This window comes from Bactrocera dorsalis, chromosome 4 (genome assembly GCF_023373825.1).
Source record: "Bactrocera dorsalis isolate Fly_Bdor chromosome 4, ASM2337382v1, whole genome shotgun sequence".
Classification (NCBI taxonomy): Eukaryota; Metazoa; Arthropoda; class Insecta; order Diptera; family Tephritidae; genus Bactrocera; species Bactrocera dorsalis.
Window position 1 is genome coordinate 52,323,801 of NC_064306.1, and position 24,085 is coordinate 52,347,885.

Below are 24,085 nucleotides of genomic sequence, written 5' to 3' on the forward strand. Positions count from 1 at the left end.
CCACACATTACCAATAGACGAGTATTAAAGCAGTATTTTGGGTGATTCAAAACGCGCTCTTGCTCTTCTAATAGTTACAATTCATACTTGCTTTTCACTTGATAGACAAAAAAAATGTTCAACAAATCTTCATAAATTTCCACAAAATTTAATATAATTTTTATTTGGTAAATTTCGGCTTTGTATATATGTAATATGTACGTGTACACTCAAACATTACAAAATATTTTTTTCTTTTATTAATATTCACCCAGTCATAATTCTCAAAGCGTCATAAATTTAGCTAAACACTCTTTTTCACCTAAATTTCACTTTTTTTATTATTATATTATTAGCGTTCTGCCCGCCCATCATTACCAAATGCTTCACTGGCTCCACCTCCCACTGCCGTGTTAAATGGCATTCGTTCTGTATCGCTTGATGACTCATTTTCCTCATCAGCACTTTCATTTTCGCTCTTGAAAATATTATTTGCCAGTGTTATGCCTTGTGTGGCGGCGCCAATTAAAGGACTCACATTGATATTTGGATACTCAGCTTTGACTATTTGCCCGAATACGTTGAGGAGGGCATCGAAACGTCGCTCAAGTCGCCGATTGTAGCGACGTTTGTGTCGGTAGTAACGTTCCCTTTCGCTAAGCGGTCGTTCTTTTGGACGCTTTGGGCAATTGTTCACTCGACCAGCAGCAGATGTGCTCGGCATTTGCGCATTCTCTTCTATGTAAACTGGTGGTCGCCCTGGCTCGACAGTCTTGTCTGTATCGCTAAATTGTTCCATTTTCATTTCGATAATTTGTTCACCTGCTACATGTAGTCTTACTTGTTCCATACCTTCAGTTACACCATTACATGTTATTGGTTGTTCAATTAACATGGATTCCTGTGTATCATTGCTCTCATCAGCAAAGTAGTTCAAAGGTAGTCCATTTTTCTTGGTATAAAAATCATGATCTGTATTTGGTTGTGCTTCTCTTAGTTCATTTGGTTCGTCTGCCGTGTTGAAGTCATAATTCGTATCGCTACTGAACGCGTCATGATGGTCAGGTGAAGAAATAGAGCTACCATCATCATCATCATCATCTGCCGTAGGTGGTACTGGTAGACGTATAGTTATTGGGAGCGCATACGAATGCAAATTGGTGGTTTTGTACGACATAAAACGGTGTATTGGCTCAAAGAATTCCCACTCCTGCGTAATTTTTTGGATCTCTTCGTTATCATGTGCGCCATTTGGTATCACATCCAGACGGTTCAACTGTATATAAATTAATGGAATGTTAAAAAAATGCACCATAAAATTGTTGCGGTGTAACATACCTTATATTGTTTGTATTTGTTGACCATATTCGACCACTGTTTGCGCACGAAGTACACATTGTAGTCGTCTAACTTGGCCAAACTCAAGATTTTTCTACAAAATTTAATTTTATAGTAAATCACATGTATTAATTTCGCTAAAAATGTAACTTACTTCCAAGGTGCTACACTGGTCGTAGCTTTGTTCGTGAACAGTCCATCGTGGTTGATGCGTGCCTCAACAAGTTGTCGTTTTTGATCAATTGACCCTGCAAATATATTTTTACGAATGTAAAAATTTCACAATTTTCTTTGTACATACAACTAAAATGCAGACATGGTTGCACATTTTTGCAGCTTACATTTTTTCGCGACCTTTCGTTTCGCATAGGAGTGTAATTCCATTGTCAATTAACGCGGCATGATTTGCTCTTTTGCCTGTAATATTTTAACACTTTGCTTAGACTGTTTTTGTTTATTTTATTGCATTAATTTTATTTTTATATGACTTTCCTAAAATCCTAATGCACTCGACCACCAATTGTAGAATTGTCTGTCAGAACCTCATGTGAAGATAATCCGCATGCATTTTTTGACATTCCGCTTTACATGCTATTCGTGCTCTGATGTCACATAGAGAACGTATAAAATTTAACAAGAACGTACGTTATTAATAGTAGGTACAGCAGAGAACGTATAATATAATATAATATAATCTTATACGTTCTCTGGGTACAGTTCGGCGCTCGGTTTCTGCAGAGAACGTATAATATAGAGAAGGTCCACCGCGTTGCCAAACTTACGATATTTCATTTTTTGGAGGGGAACTCTTTTCTATTAGTGGATTTCACCTCAAAATCAGGGGAACAATTTTCTATAAGCGGATTCACCAATATTTAACAGGAGCGTCGAAAATAGCAGAATTGAGCATTTTCAGTGATAAATGAGAAAAGTGATGCTTATATACAAATGAGAGACAGCCAATGAAGTAAAAGCTATGAAAATGTATTGAAATAGACATATGCATGCTCTTTTTGGCTGAGTATTTGCTGTATGTATGTTTTCATGGAGGAATTGCGCCAAATTTAACGATGAAATATGCGGTATATATACATATAAAATATGCTAGTAGTTAGATTTTTTCTAATTGTAGGTAATATATGTATGTATGTTACAACGGGGAAATGGCGCCAATTGTATTTAGAATATACATAGGTGTGCGCTTTTTGGTTGAGTTGGCATATTATAAAAAATAAAATCGGGAAAAATTAGGAAAAATTATTTTAATTTTATTTCTCTTTATTTTTATTTTTTAATTTTTAAATAAATTAATATTTATTTCGACTATTACAAAGTGAAGATGTGCAAAATGATCTTCATTTCTTCAAAGAAAATTGATGACCATGAAATATGCATATTCGCATTATTTCGTTATCATTTCCATATTTGTACCAATAGAATTTCTATGACACATACATATGTATGTATATTATTTCATTGGCACATTTGTATGTTTACGAAAGCAAATGCGAGCCACATACATATGTATGTACATATGTACATTCATAATAACAAGTGTCACACGCATCTTTCGCATCTCCGTTGTCACGGTCTACCAATAGCCGAAACTGACGCTTTGTCAAAGAGTCAAGTGCTGAACACATTGAGCGCGACAGACTGTTATGTCAAATATTAAAATACACACGTTATTATGGACACAGTTATTTTGTTGTGAAGCTGCCTCAATAACTGTGTCCCTAAGAACGTGTGTATTCTAATATTTGACAGATGTCGTTTGCAGTCTGTCGCACTCATTGTGTTCAGCACTTGTGTGATGATAGAAACTCCAAGCTGTGCCGAAAAAAATAAACGAATGGCCGCCGATTGTCACGGCTTCCCTTGCCGCTGTAACAGCTTTGCCTTCAAATGTGAGTAAATATGTATGCATATGTATGAGCTTGCATACATATCGACGCAGATTTTTGCGAGTCACGGAAAAATATTTTAGACAAATATTATAAATCGACAACTCCTATGTTGCCACTTTTGTCGCTTCTTTCTGTGAAGAAGCATCAGAAAGATGTTCAATTTATGATTTTTAGCTTTTGCCATCGTCGTGAAAAGACGCTTGTTGGCAAAGGCCTGCTCGGGGAGATGTAATGGTGTCTACTTTTATCAATGAAGCGAGTTTGCTTGTTGAAAGTGCGCTTGCGTTCATGAATGAAAATATTGTTGTTGTGTGTTTTTCTACAAATTTGAGCATCGACTATTTGGCTGCCATATTGACTTGTGACGTTGCTGATGCTATATTAGACGATTGTTGTTTTTGTAGAACAATGTTTGTACTTTTTGTGGGTGACATATCTACATACATGTGAACGCATATAAGTACGTATGTTGTGTATGCATTATTTGTGAGGGAATGTCATACACACATATTTACATGTGTACGCATATATGTAAGTATGTATGATGCTATTTGAACGATTGTTGTTTTTGTAGAACAATATTTGTACTTTTTGCGGGTGACATATTTACATGTGTACACCTATTTGTATGTTGGTTGTGTATACATACATGTGTGTACGTAAATATAGAGAAGCGCGCGCTTTTTTATATTACTGATAAATGATAATATCTTGATTTGAAATTGATTTGTACTTGCATACATATCTGCAGAATAGATGCGTATGAAAGTTTTAAATGATAAGAGGTGTGATTTACATATATTATTATTGTAATATATTATGTTTTTAGGATATTACGATAATATATCACATATATAGCATATATGTACGTATACATGAATATGAAATTATATTATATTATCAAAGATAAGAAATATTTAAAAATTAACCGTTATTCACACATTAACTACAAATATGACCTTGAAATAGCATAATTTCATTACAATATTATCAATTTTGCATGAATTCACAAAAATTCGCAAAATGATCTTCATATCAATTGATATGATTGCATGTAAACGTATAAAAATATAAGCAAAAGAGCAACACACATACGTCTGTAATAGCAATGTATATTTCTGAGCATAATTTTCATTGAATGCTCAGCTCTGTTCGCTCAGCACTGTTAACCTTTCCCCTTCTCAGCCAGAAGTGGTGAAATCCACTAATAGGATTTTGTTAGCTCTTGACAGTTCACACGCTTGTCCGCAATTGGACCTTCTCTATATTATACGTTCTCTGGTTTCTGTCTGTGCTGTATTGGAAAGTTGTTCAGAATAAAGTGTTCCTAATTTTGAAAAAAATCAAAGAACGTAAATTTTTTGCAGAGAACGTATATCATAAACAGAGAACGTTTATCGTTTTCTGCTATTTAATTCACGTTATCTGCTAAAAATGTAATGTTCAAAATATACAGTGGTATGACAACTGTTACACATTTTTAATAGCAATCAAACGGCAAATTTACCGCTTTAAAGCGCGTCCATAAGAATTTTGTCCTCGTTAAGCATTAATATTTCTTGCTATTTAATTAAACTAAAATTATTAATAAAAAATTGTGCAAAGTTACGAAAAAGTGTTGAGTGCAGTATTATTACGGCGTAAAGCTATAGTAACGAATCGGATACTGGTTGGCTTCGGATTATTTGCGCACGTCCTCTGGAAAGTTCTGTCTTCGCCGCAGTGATTGTTAAAGTTAAGGAGTATTGAGGTTAGGTTTCGTACCTTTCCTTTTACAAATTATTTACTTGTTATTTTATTTTTATTTTATAATCTGCTGTGTCTAAGCCAGTTTTTTATGTGAAGCGAGTAACTTGATTAACTCTTCATGCGGTTCCCTATATAACCGGAACTGACACGTCTAATTCCGGCAAAAGACTGTTACTTCCTATTTCCCGATCTAGACTGGGTAAAATCGCTCAAATTACAGCCCATAGTGGAATAAAATTCGGCAAAGGACTGTCAACTTGGTTATACATATACCCCAAAATATTTTCTGCCGTTTCCTAATTTTCTTTTACTAATATTATATTTGCATGCTTGTTTAACAATTTATGTAGTGAAATGTTTATTGCCACTTTTGCTTTTATTAAAATAACTTAATTAGATCAAATACGCTCGTAAATATTAAGTTTTATTATGTTAATAATAGTAAATACACAAGTAGAGTTAAAACTATTAAGCTCATAATCTTTTCTAACCTCATATTGTTTAAAAAATTGTATACCAAGGAATTTATTAGTTACATATATTTTCTGTAAAAAAAGTATTTATATTATTTTATTACAATTCGACAAAGATAATTTCTAATTTCTAATTTATTTTTTATTTTTATTTCATTTTATCGCTTGGTTTTCAAAAATCTAAATTGGATTACCTTACGTTTTAATTGGTTTGGCGCTGAATTGTAATGATTACATGAAACAACAGTACCACCGACAACAATGCATGTCACAACGATCATATAAACACCAAAGAAGAGGAAGTCTATCAAGATTTGTGTGCTTTACAAAGAACCAGTAGAAGTCAGGTATTGATTTGATGTTTTTTATTATTTATTTTTATAAAACAAAATTAAATTTATATTTTAGTTTTACATTTATTTTTGGAGTTGGTTTTGTGAAATTTTGAACATTAAACATTAAAAATATATTATAGGTTTAATATAAATATAAAAAAAATCGCAAAAAAACGATATCCAATAATCAAAAATATGTAATTATGTTATGACTTTGGTGTAAGTTATTATATAAAAGACACACATATATTGTTAATACGCATGTTTTATGTCTATTGCCTGCGATTTTAAATATTATAATGCTTATATATGCTAATTTTTGCTTTTATGTATAACTTTTTTAATAAAAAACTAATTTCCTTAACCTCAATCCAACTCAGATCACCTCAGCGACCAGTTTCGAACAACGTGATTATGTCATACGCGAACTGATCGACACAGAGTCGAATTATCTTGATGTCTTGAATGCCTTGAAGACAAAATTCATGACGCCACTCGAACGTTACCTGAATCCGGAGGAAATTAAGCAAATATTTCCGCGCATACGCGTAAGTTTATATCACATACTTTGTAAAAATATTTCAATATAACAATTTTTTAAATATGTTGCTGCAGGAACTCGCTGATATACACACAAGGTTTCTGGAAAAACTGCGTGAATCTCTCTCGCCCAATGCCAAAGTGAAAATGAGTCAAGTATTTTTGGAGTTCCGCGAGCCATTCCTGCTCTATGGCGAATACTGTTCCTGTCTGTTGGGTGCCATCGATGTGCTGGCCGATGTCTGCAAGAAGAATCAGATTATTGAGCAACTTGTGCAGGTAAGTTTAAAAATTTCTTTAAGACTCGTATCGGAGGTAATAAATATTATTTATATAATTTCATTTTAGCAATGCGAGCGTGATTACAATGTGGGCAAATTGCAATTGCGTGATATTTTATCGGTACCCATGCAGCGAATTCTCAAATACCATTTACTATTAGATAAACTAGTCAAAGAAACCTCACCGGTAAGTTGTTTGCTATTGCAAAAGTCGAAAAATTAAAAAAAATATTGATTTGTCAAAATTACTTAAAAAATATAAATTGCAACTATAAAGTGCTTTAATATTATTATCTTATATCGTGAATACCCTTAATTATAGGTGCACGAGGATTACCGCGCATTGGAGCGTGCCAAAGAGGCAATGATCGACGTATCTCAGTACATCAACGAAGTAAAACGTGATTCCGATCACTTAGTGATCATACAGAAAGTCAAAGTAAGAATACTCACTTTTGACTACCCACTTTTTCATTTATTTTTTTTTATATACATACATATTTTTTTTCCTTTTCTAATTTTTAATTTTTTTCTTATATATTTTGAGAGTTTTTTTTACAATTTAATTTTTTTTTTTTATTTTTTATTATTTTTTTATTTTTCTTTTATTTTTTATTTTTTTTTATTTTTTATTTTTTTTTTATTTTTTATTTTTTTTTTATTTTTCATTTTTTATTTTTTTTATTTTTTTATTTTATTTTTATTTTTATTTTTTTTTTTATTTTTTATTTTTGTTCATTTTTTATTTTTTTTTTATTTTTTTTTATATTTTTTATATTTTTTTTTATATTTTTTTTATATATTTTTTATTTTTTTATTTTATTTTTTTTTTTATTTATTTTTTTTTTTTTATTTATTTATTTATTTTTTTATAATTTTTTTTTTAATATTTTTTTTATGCAAATGATATTTGTGCCTATTTTATTTTATTTTTTCATTTTTTAATATTTTTTTTTTGTATATTTTTTTTTTTATCATTTTTTGATTTTATTTTTTGTATTTCTTAACATTTTTTACAATTTTTTTCTAATAATTTTTGTTTGTATTCTCTTACCCTACAATAGGACAGCATAATCGATTTGCATTTGCTGCCAAACGGTACCAACGATCTCCTGCAATACGGTCGTCTCCTCTTGGACGGCGAATTGCACATAAAAGCGCATGAAGATCAAAAAACAAAATTACGTTACGCATTCGTTTTTGATAAAATACTTATATTGGTGAAGCCATTGCATACAAAAATGGGCGATATGCAGTATACATACCGTGATTCGCATTATCTTTCCGAATATCGGGTGGAGCAGAGTCATACGCGGCGTACCTTGGGCCGCGACACACGTTTCAAATGTCAACTGCTGTTGGCGCGCAAGTCGGGCAAGACTGCTTTCACGCTCTACTTGAAATCGGAGCCAGAACGTGATAAATGGCGCAAGGCGCTCACAGAGGCAATGTAAGTGAAGTGAGATTTTGGCATGACAACTACATATCTAAATTATTTGTTTTTGTTTTTTATGCAGGGAAAACTTAGATCCACCTGGCTGCCGCAATACAGATCACAAAATGGAAATTTATACCTTTGATGCGGCCACGACATGCAGGCACTGTTCGAAATTCCTTAAAGGACGTATACATCAGGTGAGGAATTGAGTGTAAATTCTGTATGTGGAGAAGCCTTCATAGTAAAAAGCTTGTATATATATATTTCAATTTATATATTAATTTTCCTTTCTTCTGGAATTCTTATAGGGCTACCGCTGTAAGGTCTGTGAAATTGCCGTACATAAAGGCTGCATATCGTCAACGGGCCGCTGCAAACAGAATCCTCTAAGCATACCGCCGCCTGTTTGTGATCGTCAGTTGTCGGAGTTCAATTGGTAAGAAAATTACAACTATAAATATTAAAATAAAATAACAAATTTTATAAAGTAAGAATATAATTATTTTTCCAGTAATTGTTTTATGCAAAAAATTTCATTATTTTTCATATTTTCAGGTTTGTCGGCACAATGGATCGCGATACAGCCGCTATACGCTTAGAAAATCGTCGTGTTGGCACATATTTACTGCGTGTGCGGCCTCAAGGTGCATCCAATCCACATGAGACCATGTATGCGCTGAGTTTGAAGTGAGTGTTGCCAGATTGCCCAACAATCTCTTAAACTTTTATTTAATTTATCTTCATTTTTGTTTTCAGAACCGATGATCATGTCATTAAACACATGAAAATCAACCAAGAACCCGATGGCGAAACAGTGCTCTATTGTCTGTCGTCGCGCCGCCATTTCAAAACTATTGTCGAACTGGTTTCGTACTATGAACGCAATGATTTGGGTGAAAATTTTGCGGGGTGAGTAGAGTATAGCTATAATTAGAAAAAATTGGAATATACTCGAGGAAATTGTGACATTGCAACACTATTGGAATTATTGTTACTGTTAATTGTTCGAAACAGGAAATGAGGTGTTAAAAATTAGCTAAACTGTCTCATTTGTGTAATGCTCCGACGGTATATATATTTATTTTTGTTGTATGTAGTACAATAATATAATTTTATAACAAAAAGTAAGGTTAGGATAGCTCAACTGTCATTCTTAGCCTTTTTTTTCTTTTATTTTGATGTTATATCTTTTAAATTAATTTAACAAGAATTTTTTATTCGTAAATCTCATTTAGCTTGAATCAATCGCTGCAGTGGCCCTTCCGCGAAGTAATAGCCACCGCTATTTACGATTTTGAACCGAAAGGCAGCAACCAATTACATCTTAAGACAGGCGGCCAAGTGCTGGTTATTGGCAAAGATGGCGACAGCAAAGGTTGGTGGCGTGGAAAAATTGGCGATACGGTAAGTTTCAGAGTTTATTTCGGTTTTTAATTGACTAGTAGAATTTTGGTTAGAATTTGTAGAATTTTGCTTAGAATTTGTAGAATTTTGCGTCCTATATGTAGCATTGAATTATTGAAGGAAATTCTTGTTTTCGCTGGATATTTGTTCATTTTTTATTACCCCGTTTTTTGAAGTAAATTATCCGCATATACATTTTATTTGTTAAGAAGGGATTAGTTCTGAGCTTTTGTGCTACTCGAAAATGTTCTATTACCAAGAAAAAAACTAGCCACTTTCCACCGAAAAACAGAAGACTGGTGAGCTACACATTAAGTTATGTTGACATAGCTCTCACACTCAAAACTCTCAAAAGCTCTTTGTATGAAAATTATAAATCAATGGACTTACATCATCTTGTCTACAAATTTTTGTAGAGATTTGCAGAAGAGCGTAAGAAACAATTCTTTAGTTCGAAAATATATAGCAAACAGCGGCCGAAAGCAATTTCATAGCTTTGGCAATTCCTAAAAAGGCTTAGATTAAAAACTTTGTTGTTTTATTTGCCCAAAGCGGGAACGATAAAGTGACTAAAAGCAATTGTAGTTACCGATTTCAAGCTTTTAGGGCGGCATTTGACTAAAAGTGAGCTGTTAGTATTATTTAAAAGCTTGCGTTCAATCAAAAGTCGAATGAGAAAATTTATAACCTATAAGTTTTACAATAACTTGTCGGTTCGGCACTATCTAATATTCGTGTGGTGATAATTAGTGCTGTAAAGTGAAAAAACAATAAATCCCAAAATCAAGAAAAAAATCACTCACAAGTCATCCAAGAAAAACCAAATTAACTTGGACTTTTGGTTGAAGCCGGCTTGATTTTGGTTGAGGTCGAGATCTAATTAACCAAAAAGTAATTACCAGTCTCAAAAAGGTAATTATTTTGAATAGGATTTTTGGTAATTATAACAAAATAGCTCTTTCTCTAGCCGATTGAAGTCAAGTTCGTCATGTCTTCCATTTTCGGAGCAACTACAAGCCACACACAAGAAATTCAAGCAAAATTCAAGTCGAGAAAGCTGGGAAGAACTTATTCTACATAATGTTAATATGATATGAAGATTTTGCAAGCAAGTTGTTGTTGTTGTAGCGGGAGAAAGATACAATAAGTTAAGATTAATAGCAGCAGAAAACATTCCCAAGATAATTTTGGCAGTCCTTGATGGAACAAAATTTTGAATTCGTTACTTTTATGTTGATCTAACGGTTATGGAAACGAGTTTCTCAAGCATCAAGTCAGGCTTTTATGTTTTTAATTTCAATAGTAGCTGAATGAAAGAGGATTTTAATTTTGATGTAAGCAACATTCAATGGAAAAGGTATAAGCAGGATTTATTATATACTATTTTAACTGAGTGATGACAATCGAAGAAATCAACTTTTCAGTTTTTTGGAAAGTTTAATTTAAATTTTTTAATTTAATTAATATTCTTTAATTTAATATTTTTAATTTCAATCATACTGATTTTTAATTTTAAATGATTTAATTATTTTTTATTTTAATTTTTTTGTTTTAGTTTTGTAATATTTTGTTTAATTTTTTTATTTTTTTTACTTTTAATATTTTTTAGTTTTAATTTTTTTTTATTTTTTAAATATATATTATATTATATAAATTTCTTTGTAAAATTTTAATACAAATTTTCTAATTTAATTCATATTTTTAATTTTAATCATTTTGATTTTTAATTTTGAATGATTTAATTATTTATTTTATTTGATTTTTTTTAGTTTTATAATATTTTGTTTTATTTTTTAAATTTTTTTTTCACTTTTATTTTTTTTTTAATTTTTTTAAATATATATTATATTACATTATTTATTTTTTGTAAAGTTTTAATAAATATTTTCTAATTTAATTAATATTTTTAATTTCATTAATTTCGATTTTTAATTTTGAATGATTTAATTATTATATTTATTTTATTTTATTTTTTATTTCATTTAATTTTTTTTTTTTGTTTTTAGTTTTGTAATAATTTGTTTAATATTTGTTTTACTTAAATTTTTTTTAAATATATAAAATTTTTTTTTTGTGAAGTTTTAATTAAAGTTTTCGAATTTAATTAATGTTTTTAATTTCAATCATATTGATTTTTAATTTTAAATGATTTAATTATTTATATTTTATTTTGTTGTGTAATATTTTGTTTAGTTTTTTTATTTAAAGTTTTTTTATTTTAATTTTTTTAATATATATTTTATTATAAACATTTTTTGTTTGCAAAGATTTGATTAAAATCTTTAAATTTAATTAAAATTTTTAATTTCATTAATTAATAGTGATTTTTCATTTTTTTTGATTTAATTATTATCTTTATTTTATTTTTTACCTTTTTTTACGTTTTCTAATAATTTTTTTATATAATTTTTTTTTAATTTTTGTTGTTTTGATTTTGTTTTTTTTTTAACATACATACATACATATGTATGTATATTTTTTTATTTATTTATTTTTTTATTTCTGATAATTTTTTTTTATTTATTTTTTTTTTTTAATTTCTGATAATTCTTCGAAAGTCATCACTCAATATTTGAATAAACATTTTTTTAATTATCAAAACTTTTATGTCGGTATTTTAGGTCGGCTACTTCCCCAAGGAGTACGTGAAGGAGCAGCCACCGATGAGCGATGAACTTTGATATTACAATTATGTAATTTATGTTGCGCAACCAACGGACCAACATGCAATTGCATCGGATAATACAAGTTTAGCGGCTGACAGCTGCGTACCCACCACTAGCAGAGTGATAATGCCCAGAGGTGAGCAGTAGTCGCTCAAACCTCGTGCTGATTAAAAGGAAAAAATGTAGAAAAAACGGGAAGAGAACAATAATTGTTGGTTGTTAACGGTTTGCTGCGGCAACTAGCTGCACACAGCGTACACATAAATGCTTGTAGAAGTGCCAGTGTGCATACGACAACACTTGAAAACTAAAACAAAAACAAATAATAATAATAATGTTATTGATTGTGCCAATAGCTTTTTATATACAATTTTAATTACGTATTTTATATTTACGTAATAGTGTATTTATGTAGTTACTTATACACACACATATATAAGTGTATTTTTAAACAACTTTGTTATATCGTTTTTTATACTAAATTGCATAATTGTGTAGTTTTTAGGTAGTAAGTATACTTTTAATGAATATTTTAAAGTTTAATGTGCGTGACTATATGTTTGACTAAATAGCTTATCTGACTTAGGTTTTTATCAAATTTTTTGATATAGTTTTATACAAAATAAATATATAATATAAAATCAATGATAATAAAAGAAAATAAAAATTATTGACTAATTAAAGAGGAGCTAGTAATTCTTACAAATATATTATATATGTATATACATATGTATATGTAAGGCGTGCGCATGAGGAAAATAAGCTTTAAAATGTTATATTACTTAGCGTTTACAAGTATATAAGCAACGATATACTAAATAGTGATAAATAAAAACAAAAATAAAAGAAAAAATGCTGTGCGCGCGCGCAGCTGCAAATAGTCGTAGTGAAAACTCAAATATGAATATTTATGTATAACTGTATAATGCATTTCCAGCGTAATTTTCAATTCAGTATCTCAATACAAAAACACTGTGCACAATATACACGTATAAACACGAATATTACAAATTTGTAATTAATTGTGCACAAAAACAACTTTGAAGATCTACATATTTACAACCATAAATATATATAACCATATACAATGATGTGAAATAACCGCATACAATAATAAATATTGTTTGGTATCGCACATAATGACATACATACTGAAGCGCCAAGTAATTTTATATATACATACATACATATACAAGGCAAAAAGCATATACATGCCAACATACATAAAAACAAATTTGATAAAACATTACTTTTATTGAAAAATGACGCGGAAATTTTATTTGAAAACGGGCGTAGAGTAAATGGTGAAGTGTGTGTGGCATTTGTGTGACGTAGCTTAACGATTTTTGAACGCGATCGCATTTAAGAAGTATGCATGTACAACGTTGTGTATTATTAGTAAACCGAGCCGGACCTAAGAGTGCAACTCTCGAAATTTAGTATGCAGGGAAATGATTAAGCGCACCTGAAACGAATATCTACATATATACATACATATATAAATACAAAGTATCAAGCATAAATTAGTCATTTTAAAATTATGAAAATAAATTAAAAAAAAGTACTGGAAATATCATATAATATGAACTGCTAAATACACATACATACATACATGTATTTAGTATGACCAGTTACTGTTTTTTTGTGTGAAAGTTAGTAGCATATACCGGTTTTTAAATAATTTAAAATTTTTTAATCATTCCTTATAATAATGCTGGTTTTCAAAAATAACATTTTTTTCTTATAAATTCTCTTTAATTTCTTTACTCTAAAAAGAAACGTAAATTTTAAATGAAATCACATTTTTTTTTTGAAATTTTGCTAGCCATATTATTATGTCATGAAATTGCTTTTTGTTAAACATATCAGATTTTTTGACCTTGAAAATCTTTGGAAGCCTACATTTATCAGCTATGACCTAAAAACTCCAGCAGTAGAAGTAGTAATCAAAGCCCCGTCAATCATCTAAAAGCCATAAGGGTCTATAAAAGTATACAACCAAATTTAATTCTAAAAATTTACCGATCCAAACGAGGTTAAAAAAGAATAATGAACTCTCCAAGCAGTTTCTGCTGTCGTGCTTTTGCAGAAATCATCCCTGCAATCACCTGCTTGGAGTGGAACCTCCCCCTAGGAGCATCAAGAAGTCATTTCTCAACTACGTCGACAACATAAAACAATATGCCAACTAGACTTCGGACGCAACAAACTTCAGACATGCATTGACCGCCATTCACAACAGACTCCCTCTCAGTGAATGGCGTACTTGGAGTCAAACCATCAGCCATTGCAGACAAAGAGCTCGTGTTGCCGCAAGGATCGAGAGTGACCCTTGCCCAACTTCGTTCTATATACTTATCCAGAATTGACCATGACATATCAAACATATGACCAGCATGCAATGAGTCTCCACATGACACTAACTATCTCTTACTATTCATCTGACATCCGACTCTCTATGGTCCGTTACAACAACAACAACCAAATTTAATTTTTCTGGGTATTGGATGTCAGATCTTAGTCGAATGCCATGAAAAATTTAACTTTTAATGTATTTAATAAAATTTTCTTCAAACACAAAGTTTTCCACAACTGAAAAAAAACAAGAAAATTAGGCCTTTAAAAACCAACTTCTCCACTACTACAGTGATTTGGTCCTCCTCCGTGAATGAAATCCACGGTCGAAAATGTTTGATGGCTGATCCAGAGATCCCACTTGGACTACTTATATGCAGTCCTTTGTGATGCCTTAAAAATATAGCTGAGCTAATTCGAACTTATAAGTCAGCAAAGCGCCTCGTGACTAATATAAATGTGTTGATTTATGTATCTAATTTCTATTAGTTCGGTGGGACAACTGAACGTGTGAGCTCCCAAGCGTTTAAGCCTTGAGCTCGCAAACGCTGCATAATCAAAAGTAAAGTGGTGAAATGATTTCAGCTCGTCTTCTGCCGTACAGCTTCTGCAGCTGGCGTTGGGTAAGGTTCTCAACCTTACTTCATGAAAGCAGATAGCCTGTTAGAACCCTCATAACTTAAGAGAAGATCACCAATCCGTTACCACTCACTGATAGCGGGGCTGTAGTTTATTAGTCTTATCACAAAGTAACTCGCTGCCATTAATAACGAGGTTATGTATTCCTTACCGGGCCTTGAACGGACGGTTATTGGGCTCAAAGCTAGTATCGCTGCCCTGCTATCAGTGCGGATAGTTATTTCTCTGAAGGAGACTGCACTCCGGAGCAGTAAACCCACCTCTACTTTAATGGCAGCAACCTCGGCAACACTACCATAGTCAGGAAGTCTGAACTGACAAGTGTTCAGACCTAGATTCTCTGTGTCTGATAGCAACTTTCGCGGTCATGTGTCATGGTTGGAGTGGACCTTAGTCAAACGAAGTGCTGATAGGCGCCGCTCATTAAATGCGCTCGAGCATCCTTGCAAGTGGGCCCTCCATCACCCAAAGACCCCATAGAACATAATGGGCTTGACTATGGTATCGTAGAACCAGAGGACTATTTTCGGTGAGACACTCATCTTTAGCCAAAAGCTCCTCTGCAGCAAGATAAGGTAATAAATGCCTCTTCGATATTAGGCTTCCATAGAACCCTAAATTTATATTACTGTATCGGCAGGTTGCAACCCGATGCTTCACATTTTTGGTAGTTTGTCGTCTGTAGCTCCAAAACTATTTGAGAAATCGATTTAAAATTTTAGCATGATATTTTTAAAGGTATGACCTATCGAAATATAAAGCAATTTCGCAAAAAAAACATATTTATAATTATTTTTTATTCGAAAAACATTTCTAATGTTAATTGCCATAACCCTAATGCTAAAATAATTTGTAAAATTGTCAAATCTCTCATAAATATGTACATTCGATTAAAAAAATTTTTTTTTCATAATCATTATTTGTCTAAAATTGTTAAAATCACATTTCTTTTTCTCTCACGTTTGTCTTATAACATTTCCACAAGGCTACAAATTCATTACTAATCATCTGTTATATAAGTACTTGCATAATCAAGAATTCTTAAGAACACTTCCACTTCTTCCACACTTAAGAAAGTTGCAAACATTCCTCAATGCACTCTACTTTGTGTGTTGCTTATACAGAAAAAAATCATACAAATAAACGAACTAAATTGAAATAATGCAAAAATGTTAGAAAACTCCGCAAAAGAAGAAATTATTGCTCACGTTTTTCACAGCCAGAGGAGCAAATCGTATTAACGCACATTACCACAAGCAAACAAATATGTATATTATAAAGTATATACTCTCGTTCCAAAGCAAAGTAACAAAAATGCAAGAAAGCTACAAATTTCTAAATGTTATGCAGAACGCAATATACCGTCATGAATATCAACTAATTAATGTGCATACTAGGGGTGTTCTTATTTTATTTATATATATATTTTTTTTAAATTTAAAGTGATTGTTTAATTAAATATTTTTTTTTTTTTCATTTATATTTACTAATTTTTTTAATTACGATTTTTTATTATATTATATTTTCTAGTTATACAGTTTTTATAATTTTTTTTATACTTATTTTTTTTAATTCATTTTAAACTTTTTGTTTAATTAAATATTTTTAATTTTATTTTTTTTATTAAATTGTTTTTTTATTACCTTTTTTCTTTAATTACAATTTTTTAAATCTGTTTACTTGTCTAATTAATTAATGAATTTTAAATATTTTTTACTTAAAATTATTGTTTATTTAAAGATATTTTAATTCATTTATATTTGCAATTTTATTAGTTAACATATTTATTTTTAATTGAGTTTTTTAAATACAACTTTTTTATTTGTCTATTTAATTTTTTTTTAATGATTTTTAAACTTTTTGTTTAATTAAATATGTTAAATTTTATATTTTTTTTAATAATTTTTTTAATTGTAACCTTTTTTAATTTGTTTCATTATTTTTTTATGAATTTAAATTTTTTGTTTATTAAAATTTTTTAAATGTATATATTTTTACTAATTTGTTTTAAATCCAAGAAAGCTGCCTATATTTTATTAATTGTTATACAAAACGTAATTACTAACAAATAAGTAAAGTGCACACTAGGGGTGTCCTAATCTTACTTTTTTTCAATTTTAAATTTTTTTTTTAAGTGGATTTTATATTTATTTATATTAGATATTTTTTTATTCAATTTTAATTTTTTTAATTACAATTATTTTAATTTTTAATTTTTTGTAATAAAAATTTTATGCTCCTTTTAAAAATATTTTTTATATTAGCTTAATTAAATATTTTATTTATTTACTTTTGCTATTAAAAAACTTACTATTATTTTTAAGTAATTTAATTTTACAAATTATTTCGATTTATTTATAATCGCTCAAGTTTTAAAATACCATCTTTTTAATAAACTTTTCTTTAATATTTTTTTATTATTATTTTTCTTTTAATAACAGTTTTGTAAATAAGTTAATTCAGTTGTTTATTAAATTTTGTTTTAATTTTACATTTTGAGTTGTTTACTGGATCTCTTTTTAATTTTAATTTTTTTTCAAAACAATTATTTTATTTGTTTTTAACTAAAAAAAAAACTTATAAATATTTCTTATGTTAATTCAATTAAATATTTATTTTATTTACTTACTTTTACTATTTGAACATTTTTTTTTTTTTTTTTTTTATTTTTAATAATGTTTTAAATTGTTTTTTTTTTAATTATTATTTTTGGCTAATTAAATTTTTTTAAATTAATTAATAAAATTTTAATTTTACCTGCTGATTTTTTTTTTTAGTAAATATATTTTTTTGTAGTTTGCACTTAAATGTTTATCAAATTAAATATTAAAAACAATAAAAAAATAATATTAATTATTTACCATTCATTTAAGTACACTCCTAACCGTATGCAAATCCACAAAAATATATGCCAACTAGTTATCTTAAGCAATAAGGAACTATTTATGCTTTGACACAATTTAATTGTTAATGGTCTAACAGTACACGCTTTGCATAATTAACTTCGTTTTGCACTCGTTTAAATCTGCAATTCCTCGGCTTAGTTATAAAAACCTAATAAATTATTTATTTACTTTTTTCTCTTGATTCGTAAATCAAAATAATCTTTTGCGTGTTTTCAACAACAAGCTTAACGATTTAATTATTTAAAAATTAACAGTAAATAAACTAATTATATACCGTTATGTTGTTGAACGTTGTCTGGTGTGATTTCTATAACTAATTTCTGCAATTGCAACGCCAAAGCAACCATTAGTTGTTGTTGTACATATTCCTCAAATATGCATATTAGTTGCTGAAACACTGACACACAATAACCGTTAGTCTTAAGCTGTTAAGCTCACACCTCCGTTTTGGTATCAGTGTGCCACCAGCATAAATGCGATATTTTTCCTCCATTTGTGGCGAATTTGCAATTAACTGTACAACACTACCTGTATAATCCCGTTATTACGTGTATGTGTGTATTTTACATTTAATTTAAACATTTAAGTAAGTTAATTTCTATGCAATAAGCAAAACAAAGTAAACAAATTAATGACTTAACGCAAACCAAAAGTTGTATTGTAATGTAGAAATGGCGAAAGTTTTCGTCAAAATGCGCGTAAAATAAAAAATATACTACTCGAAGGAGATTCAAAGCTGTGTTTGTATTTATTTTAACAAACAATTTTTAGATTTTACTTTTTATTTATCAAAAAGATATCTTTTTGCTCTATATATATTATATATGTATAATAAACATTGTTGTGCGACTGTTTAAAAAAAATAGAATTTTTGCGAATTAAGGGGGTTACATGGGTTTTCAAGTTGATCCTAGTAATAGTTTCGGATATACAGCCTTGAGAACTTTTGCGTTCGAGGCTAGCTAGGCCAAGTGCGCCGTCTATAACGCTTTTTTCCCGAAACTGTGTTTATGAAGTCGTTTGGCACGACTTTTCGAGAACTACAAAACCGATCTTCATGAAATTTTACAGAGGTCTTTGAGATATAATTCTTAAAGACTTGAACGAAGGATTTTTTTTCAATTACAACTATTTGAAAAAAAAAAAAATGTTTTCACTGAAATTTTCATTTTTTTGTAAAAAATTTTTGCCAAAAATCCAATTTTCAGTTTTTTTTCCTTTGTCCAAGTTCTAAATTACATTTTTTGCAGAGTTTAAAATATATTTTTTCCGAAAATTTCAGAATTTCTTTGTCAATAGTGTAAAATATGTAAAAAAAAATTAAATAATCTAATAACATATTAAATTTTTTATATGAAAAAATTTTTTGAAAAAATGCATCTTTTTACCCTAGGAAACCTATGTAACCCCTTAAAAAAATCAATTGTTTTAAAATTTTAAGTTGGGTGAAATAACTAGTGTAAGTTTTCAATAAATCATTGCTTTTTGAGAGAAAAAATACCGTTGAAGCTAAAGTTTGGATAGATAAACATTGTTTGGACACTGCACCAGCTAAAACAGGCGTTGAAAAGTGGTTTGCTATGTTTGAACGAGGCGAAATGAGCACCAAGGACGTTGAAGGAAATGGACGCCTGAACTGTTACTGACGAAAACGCCAAAAACGTCCACAAAATATTTTCGGATGTCCGTAAGGTGAAGTTGTTCGAGAGGGTCGAGACTCTAAAAATATCAACGGAAGGTATTGGATATGTTGTGAATGAATATTAAGGTATGCGAAAGCTCTGTTCAAAATGGGTGTCGTTAGAGCTCACAGTCCAACAAAAACACCAACGAATTGATGATTCTGAGTAGTTTTTGAAGCTCTTTAATCGTATTAAAACCGTGTTTTTGCGTCCATATGTGACAATGGCTAAAACAAGGCTCTATCTTTTCACGTTGGAGTCAAAGCCGAGTTGATTGCATATGATGAAACGACCCCAAAAAGACGAAATGTTATGGCATCAGTATTTTAGGATACACGTAGTATAATATCCATCGACTATCATCAAAAGGGAAAACCATTAATAGCGAATATTACATTGCGTTTCAAAGGATATAAGGCGTTTGAAGAACAAATAGGCGAAAAATGGTTCAATTTGAAGAAGAAGAAAGGAAAGTGCTGTTTCATAAATACAACGCAACAAAATGAGAAACGCACAAATCAATGAATACGATGAATGAATGAATTTCATAAATTGGGCTTCGAATTGCTTCGCATCCACGGTATTGTCCGATCTGCCTACCAGTGACTCTTTTAGTCTGTACTCAGACCTCAAGAGCATGTTCGCTGGAAAGCAATATAACATTTTTTGACCGCTATAATCCTTCCATCGCCCTCGAATTTTATGAAAAAAAAACTATTTTCTTTGTTAGTCTACGAACTTTTCAGCCCACTTGTTAGTCTTGAGAACACGCGTTTAAAGATTAACTGATTGAACTGATCGACTACACTTTAGTAGGGTGAAACTCAAAAACATTTGGGATATCGATATAAATTCGATTTAATTTCGTGTGTCCCTTAAAGCCTAAAATAAAAATAAAACTGTGTGCGTGACACCGCCATCTTTGTGGACGAAACATTTTTCAATATCAATTTTACGATTTACCAAGTGTGGGTAGAATTGGTCATTATATTCTCCTAGCCAATTTATAATATAAAAAGTAAATATATTCTTAATAAAAATAAAAAAAATACGTTCCCTTAGCCCTCGAATTTCGAATGTGATAATTTCGCTTCCTCCGTATAGTTTTACTTTTCATATAAGTATCTAGCAGAACTTAAAATTTAATTAATAAAATTTGATAGAAAAAACTTTTACCCACACCTGCCTGGAGTTTAGTTCCATTCAAACTTAACTTTCCCTTACTTGTTTCAATATTTATTTTAAACATTTAATTTCAACTATTTAATTAATTTAATATTATAATTTGCATTATTATCCATTTTTATTTTTTGCATCTAAATTCTCTCGTATATTGTGTTTATGGGTAAATACTTGTATAACTGTGCCTCTCGTCGGCAACTTAAGAAATACTACATAATACATACATACATATACATATTTACTACCTTGCACGTGGTTGGAGATTGCCATTTGTCAGTTAATGCCTTTGATCCCAGCTAGCTCACAGCAGGTGCTATTTCTGCCACTTAGCAAATATTAGCTTTCTAGTATTTGCCTTACCATATATTTATTTGCGGTCTAAGTGGTTTTCAGTTTGAATAAAAACTTGGAACGATTGCAGAGACACCTGCAAATTAATATAAAGAAAGTAAAAATTTCAACAGCGTAATAACCTTGATTCGTTATCTCCTATATGTTGTCATTTTGAATTTGAATTGTAGAACGCCCTATTACAGAACACATGAAGACTCAGAAAGGGCAGGCATTCGTCAATAAAATCCGTCCAAAATGTGTTTGACTGCCGAGTTACGCTGATTCTCCATTCAGTCGACGAAACTTTTTAACTTAGAAAAATTTTTTTTTTTTTTCTTAAATCTTACGTTTAATAAGTTTTGATTATTTTTAATAGCTTATAGTAAAAATATACAAATATACCCAGTCCAATCTATCTACTCAGCGATCTTAAGTTACCTTTTATTATTATTTATTATCTTCTAGTTATAAATAATATTTTTAGTCCACATACATACATACAAATATCCCCATCAAACAAGTTGTACGACAAACCCTGCTGTTTGTTTGAGAAACCCATCCAACATGTGCGCCGCTACTCCCAATCGGCGTCATCAAGTTCGAGTTCATTGGGGAGTCGCTTCGTGTTGTTAATACGCCGCGTATACTCAATGCGAACGGTTCGTTTGTTTAGCTGCAGCGTCCGTAGACGACGACAACGGTAATAAATGTTAAATATAACTAACAAAAATTCAATAGAAATAATAAAAATATAAAATAAATAAAAATAGTAAAAAATATTGGCAAAAGCCAAACATTGAATTAGATTTTGGTTGCTATAAAAAATCGTTTTCGTGTTGAAAAGTGCAAAATTTGCTGTGAAACTGTGCCTTTTGTGCAAGAAAAAGCAGAGAGGAAACAAAAAAAATTATAATTAAACAACAAGTTGGTGTTGAAGTGTTAGAAAATGAGAAATTTTTTATTAATAAGGAAATAAAAGTGAAGCGAAGTTTTTTGAAACGGCAATAATTGGTGTAAGAAAAATGCCGCCGTGCGAGTGAATGTGTGTGTGTGAAATGTTGAAAAAACAAAATTGCAAAAAAAAAGTGCAATAAGTAAAATTGCGTTAAACAATAAAAGCAACAACAAGGAAAGTCGCAATAATAATAACAATAACAAACAAGTGCGACGCGGCTAACTAATAAAGAAGGGCGTGTTATTTGTTGCGCTAAATGTGTGTGTGTGTGTGTTATTCGTTTAAAATAAATAAAATTTATACAGCAATGATAAAGTGTCAAAAAAAATTTAAGCGAACAAAAAGTTAAAAATATATTTTTTATTTATATAAAAGCACTGTAAAGCAACGAGAGCCGCGCTGACTTTGGAATTAATTCTTAATTTGCGCTTAATTAAGAATACAGTCTAAAGAAGTGTTAATTTAAAAGCAGTATTAGGAAAAGTCACGTATTAAAAAAATTAGGTTAAATATATTTTTTTTAATTTTTCGTTGTTTTTTTGTTTACTCTACCACACTTGTTTTGCTGTTTGGGCTTCGGGCCATTTCAGTCAAAGTCAATTTTGCCTAAATTGCTTGTAATTACACGCTAACAAAAACTAAAACACTGAAGCAATGCGCACAGCAACATAGTAAACAACAACAACTACAAAACATGTTCAAACATACATACATACATACATACATATGCGCATATAAACAGAAGTACAAACGAGACCATAAGCACATATCGATAGTTTCAATGCTTATTTCACACACTTGTTCACAGTGCGCAGATAAAGTACATCGTACAACAACACATTTCTATATTTGTGCGCACACAAATCGAAAAAACCCATAATAATCACTAAACATTACATTTGTAGCAAGCAACACCCGCCCAAGCGCCGCGCACCTGCGTCGCAGCCAATGAAAATTCTATGTGAAATAATGATGATATTGGCTTAATTGCGATTATTGTTGTTGCTATAGTTGTTGTTATTGTTCATAAACATACTACATACATATGTTTGTTGCATGTAGTCATGTGTGGTATTAAGCCGGCAGCTACTAAACGTCAGAGCCACGCCACAAACGCGCAACACATCAAGTCACGTCACACCAAACCCATCAGCTATAGGTGGAAATCACATAACAACAACAACGCCAATAGTGATGCATAAAATTGTGTAGATAGCAACAGTTGGTAGCTAACTTTTGTGAGCAGCTCAGCTTTAGAAAGAATTATTTAAAAAAAGAGTAGAAGTAGCGAGAAACGCGGCGTAAATCACATGCATATGTGTGGGTATGTTCACACACAAACACACAATTTACAGAGACGTACAGATGAATCTACAGGTGGCTGCATTACCTATTGTGCAGATAAACAGCTGGCGGCAGCGACGTAGAGTGCACAGTGCACGAGTACAAACGTGCGAAATGTGTTGAAGTGCATGCTCAGACATGCACACACCTGTTTATGAATGCATATTAAACTTTTCATATGGGAAGAAAGTAAATTGAACGCGGATGAAAATAGTAAAATACAGATTGGATAAATAAATAATAATTGAAAATTTATGAAAAGTGAAATAAATAAAATAGAATAAAACAAAACAAAATGAAATAAAATAAAATAAAATAAAATAAAATGAAATGAAATAAAATAAAATAAAATAAAATAAAATAAAATAAAATAAAATAAAATAAAATAAAATAAAATAAAATAAAATAAAATAAAATAAAATAAAATAAAATAAAATAAAATAAAATAAAATAAAATAAAATAAAATAAAATAAAATAAAATAAAATAAAATAAAATAAAATAAAATAAAATGAAATGAAATGAAATGAAATGAAATGAAATGAAATGAAATGAAATGAAATGAAATGAAATGAAATTA

The 24,085-nt window shown here is 30.1% G+C and overlaps 3 protein-coding genes across 8 annotated transcripts in view; 2 read left to right on the forward strand and 1 right to left on the reverse strand.

The window, feature by feature from the left end:
• Nucleotides 1–12,281, forward strand: part of LOC105227512 (protein vav) — an 81,088-nt gene extending 68,807 nt beyond the window's left edge. The window contains exons 4-15 of one of the 2 annotated variants that reach the window (XM_049455801.1): nucleotides 5,694–5,793; nucleotides 6,162–6,329; nucleotides 6,397–6,600; nucleotides 6,670–6,789; nucleotides 6,925–7,041; nucleotides 7,667–8,052; nucleotides 8,120–8,237; nucleotides 8,349–8,476; nucleotides 8,596–8,727; nucleotides 8,797–8,949; nucleotides 9,276–9,444; nucleotides 12,066–12,281. In XM_049455801.1, the coding sequence (XP_049311758.1) occupies nucleotides 5,694–5,793; nucleotides 6,162–6,329; nucleotides 6,397–6,600; nucleotides 6,670–6,789; nucleotides 6,925–7,041; nucleotides 7,667–8,052; nucleotides 8,120–8,237; nucleotides 8,349–8,476; nucleotides 8,596–8,727; nucleotides 8,797–8,949; nucleotides 9,276–9,444; nucleotides 12,066–12,125 (1,855 nt within the window). In that variant the 3' untranslated portion in view covers nucleotides 12,126–12,281. The remainder of the gene's footprint in view (nucleotides 1–5,693; nucleotides 5,794–6,161; nucleotides 6,330–6,396; nucleotides 6,601–6,669; nucleotides 6,790–6,924; nucleotides 7,042–7,666; nucleotides 8,053–8,119; nucleotides 8,238–8,348; nucleotides 8,477–8,595; nucleotides 8,728–8,796; nucleotides 8,950–9,275; nucleotides 9,445–12,065) is intronic. The other variant, XM_049455800.1, reaches the window with a different exon arrangement.
• On the reverse strand, nucleotides 129–1,881 carry LOC105227443 (uncharacterized). The gene is made up of 4 exons (XM_029550749.2): nucleotides 1,659–1,881; nucleotides 1,472–1,565; nucleotides 1,318–1,411; nucleotides 129–1,255 (listed from the first exon to the last, which is right to left on the reverse strand). Exons 1-4 carry the CDS (start codon nucleotides 1,699–1,701, stop codon nucleotides 332–334), a joined length of 1,155 nt encoding a protein of 384 aa, XP_029406609.2. The 5' UTR covers nucleotides 1,702–1,881; the 3' UTR covers nucleotides 129–331.
• A 9,512-nt stretch (nucleotides 12,282–21,793) lies between the features above and the next one.
• Nucleotides 21,794–24,085, forward strand: part of LOC105224354 (SH3 and F-BAR domain-containing protein DDB_G0274695) — a 111,412-nt gene continuing 109,120 nt past the window's right edge. For 4 of the 5 annotated variants that reach the window (XM_049455795.1, XM_049455798.1, XM_049455797.1 and 1 more), the window contains exon 1: nucleotides 21,794–21,907. The gene's annotated coding sequence lies outside the window, so the exon portion shown is untranslated. Of the gene's footprint in view, nucleotides 21,908–21,937; nucleotides 22,221–24,085 lie in introns of those variants that run through there. The other variant, XM_049455796.1, reaches the window with a different exon arrangement.

Coding starts and splice junctions, on each gene's coding strand:
- LOC105227443 (XM_029550749.2), bottom strand. CDS start 1,701: ATGGAATTACACTCCTATGCGAAACGAAAGGTCGCGAAAAAAT. Junction 1,566..1,658: donor ACGAAAGGTCGCGAAAAAAT/GTAAGCTGCAAA, acceptor ATATATTTGCAG/GGTCAATTGATCAAAAACGA. Junction 1,412..1,471: donor ACCAGTGTAGCACCTTGGAA/GTAAGTTACATT, acceptor TAAATTTTGTAG/AAAAATCTTGAGTTTGGCCA.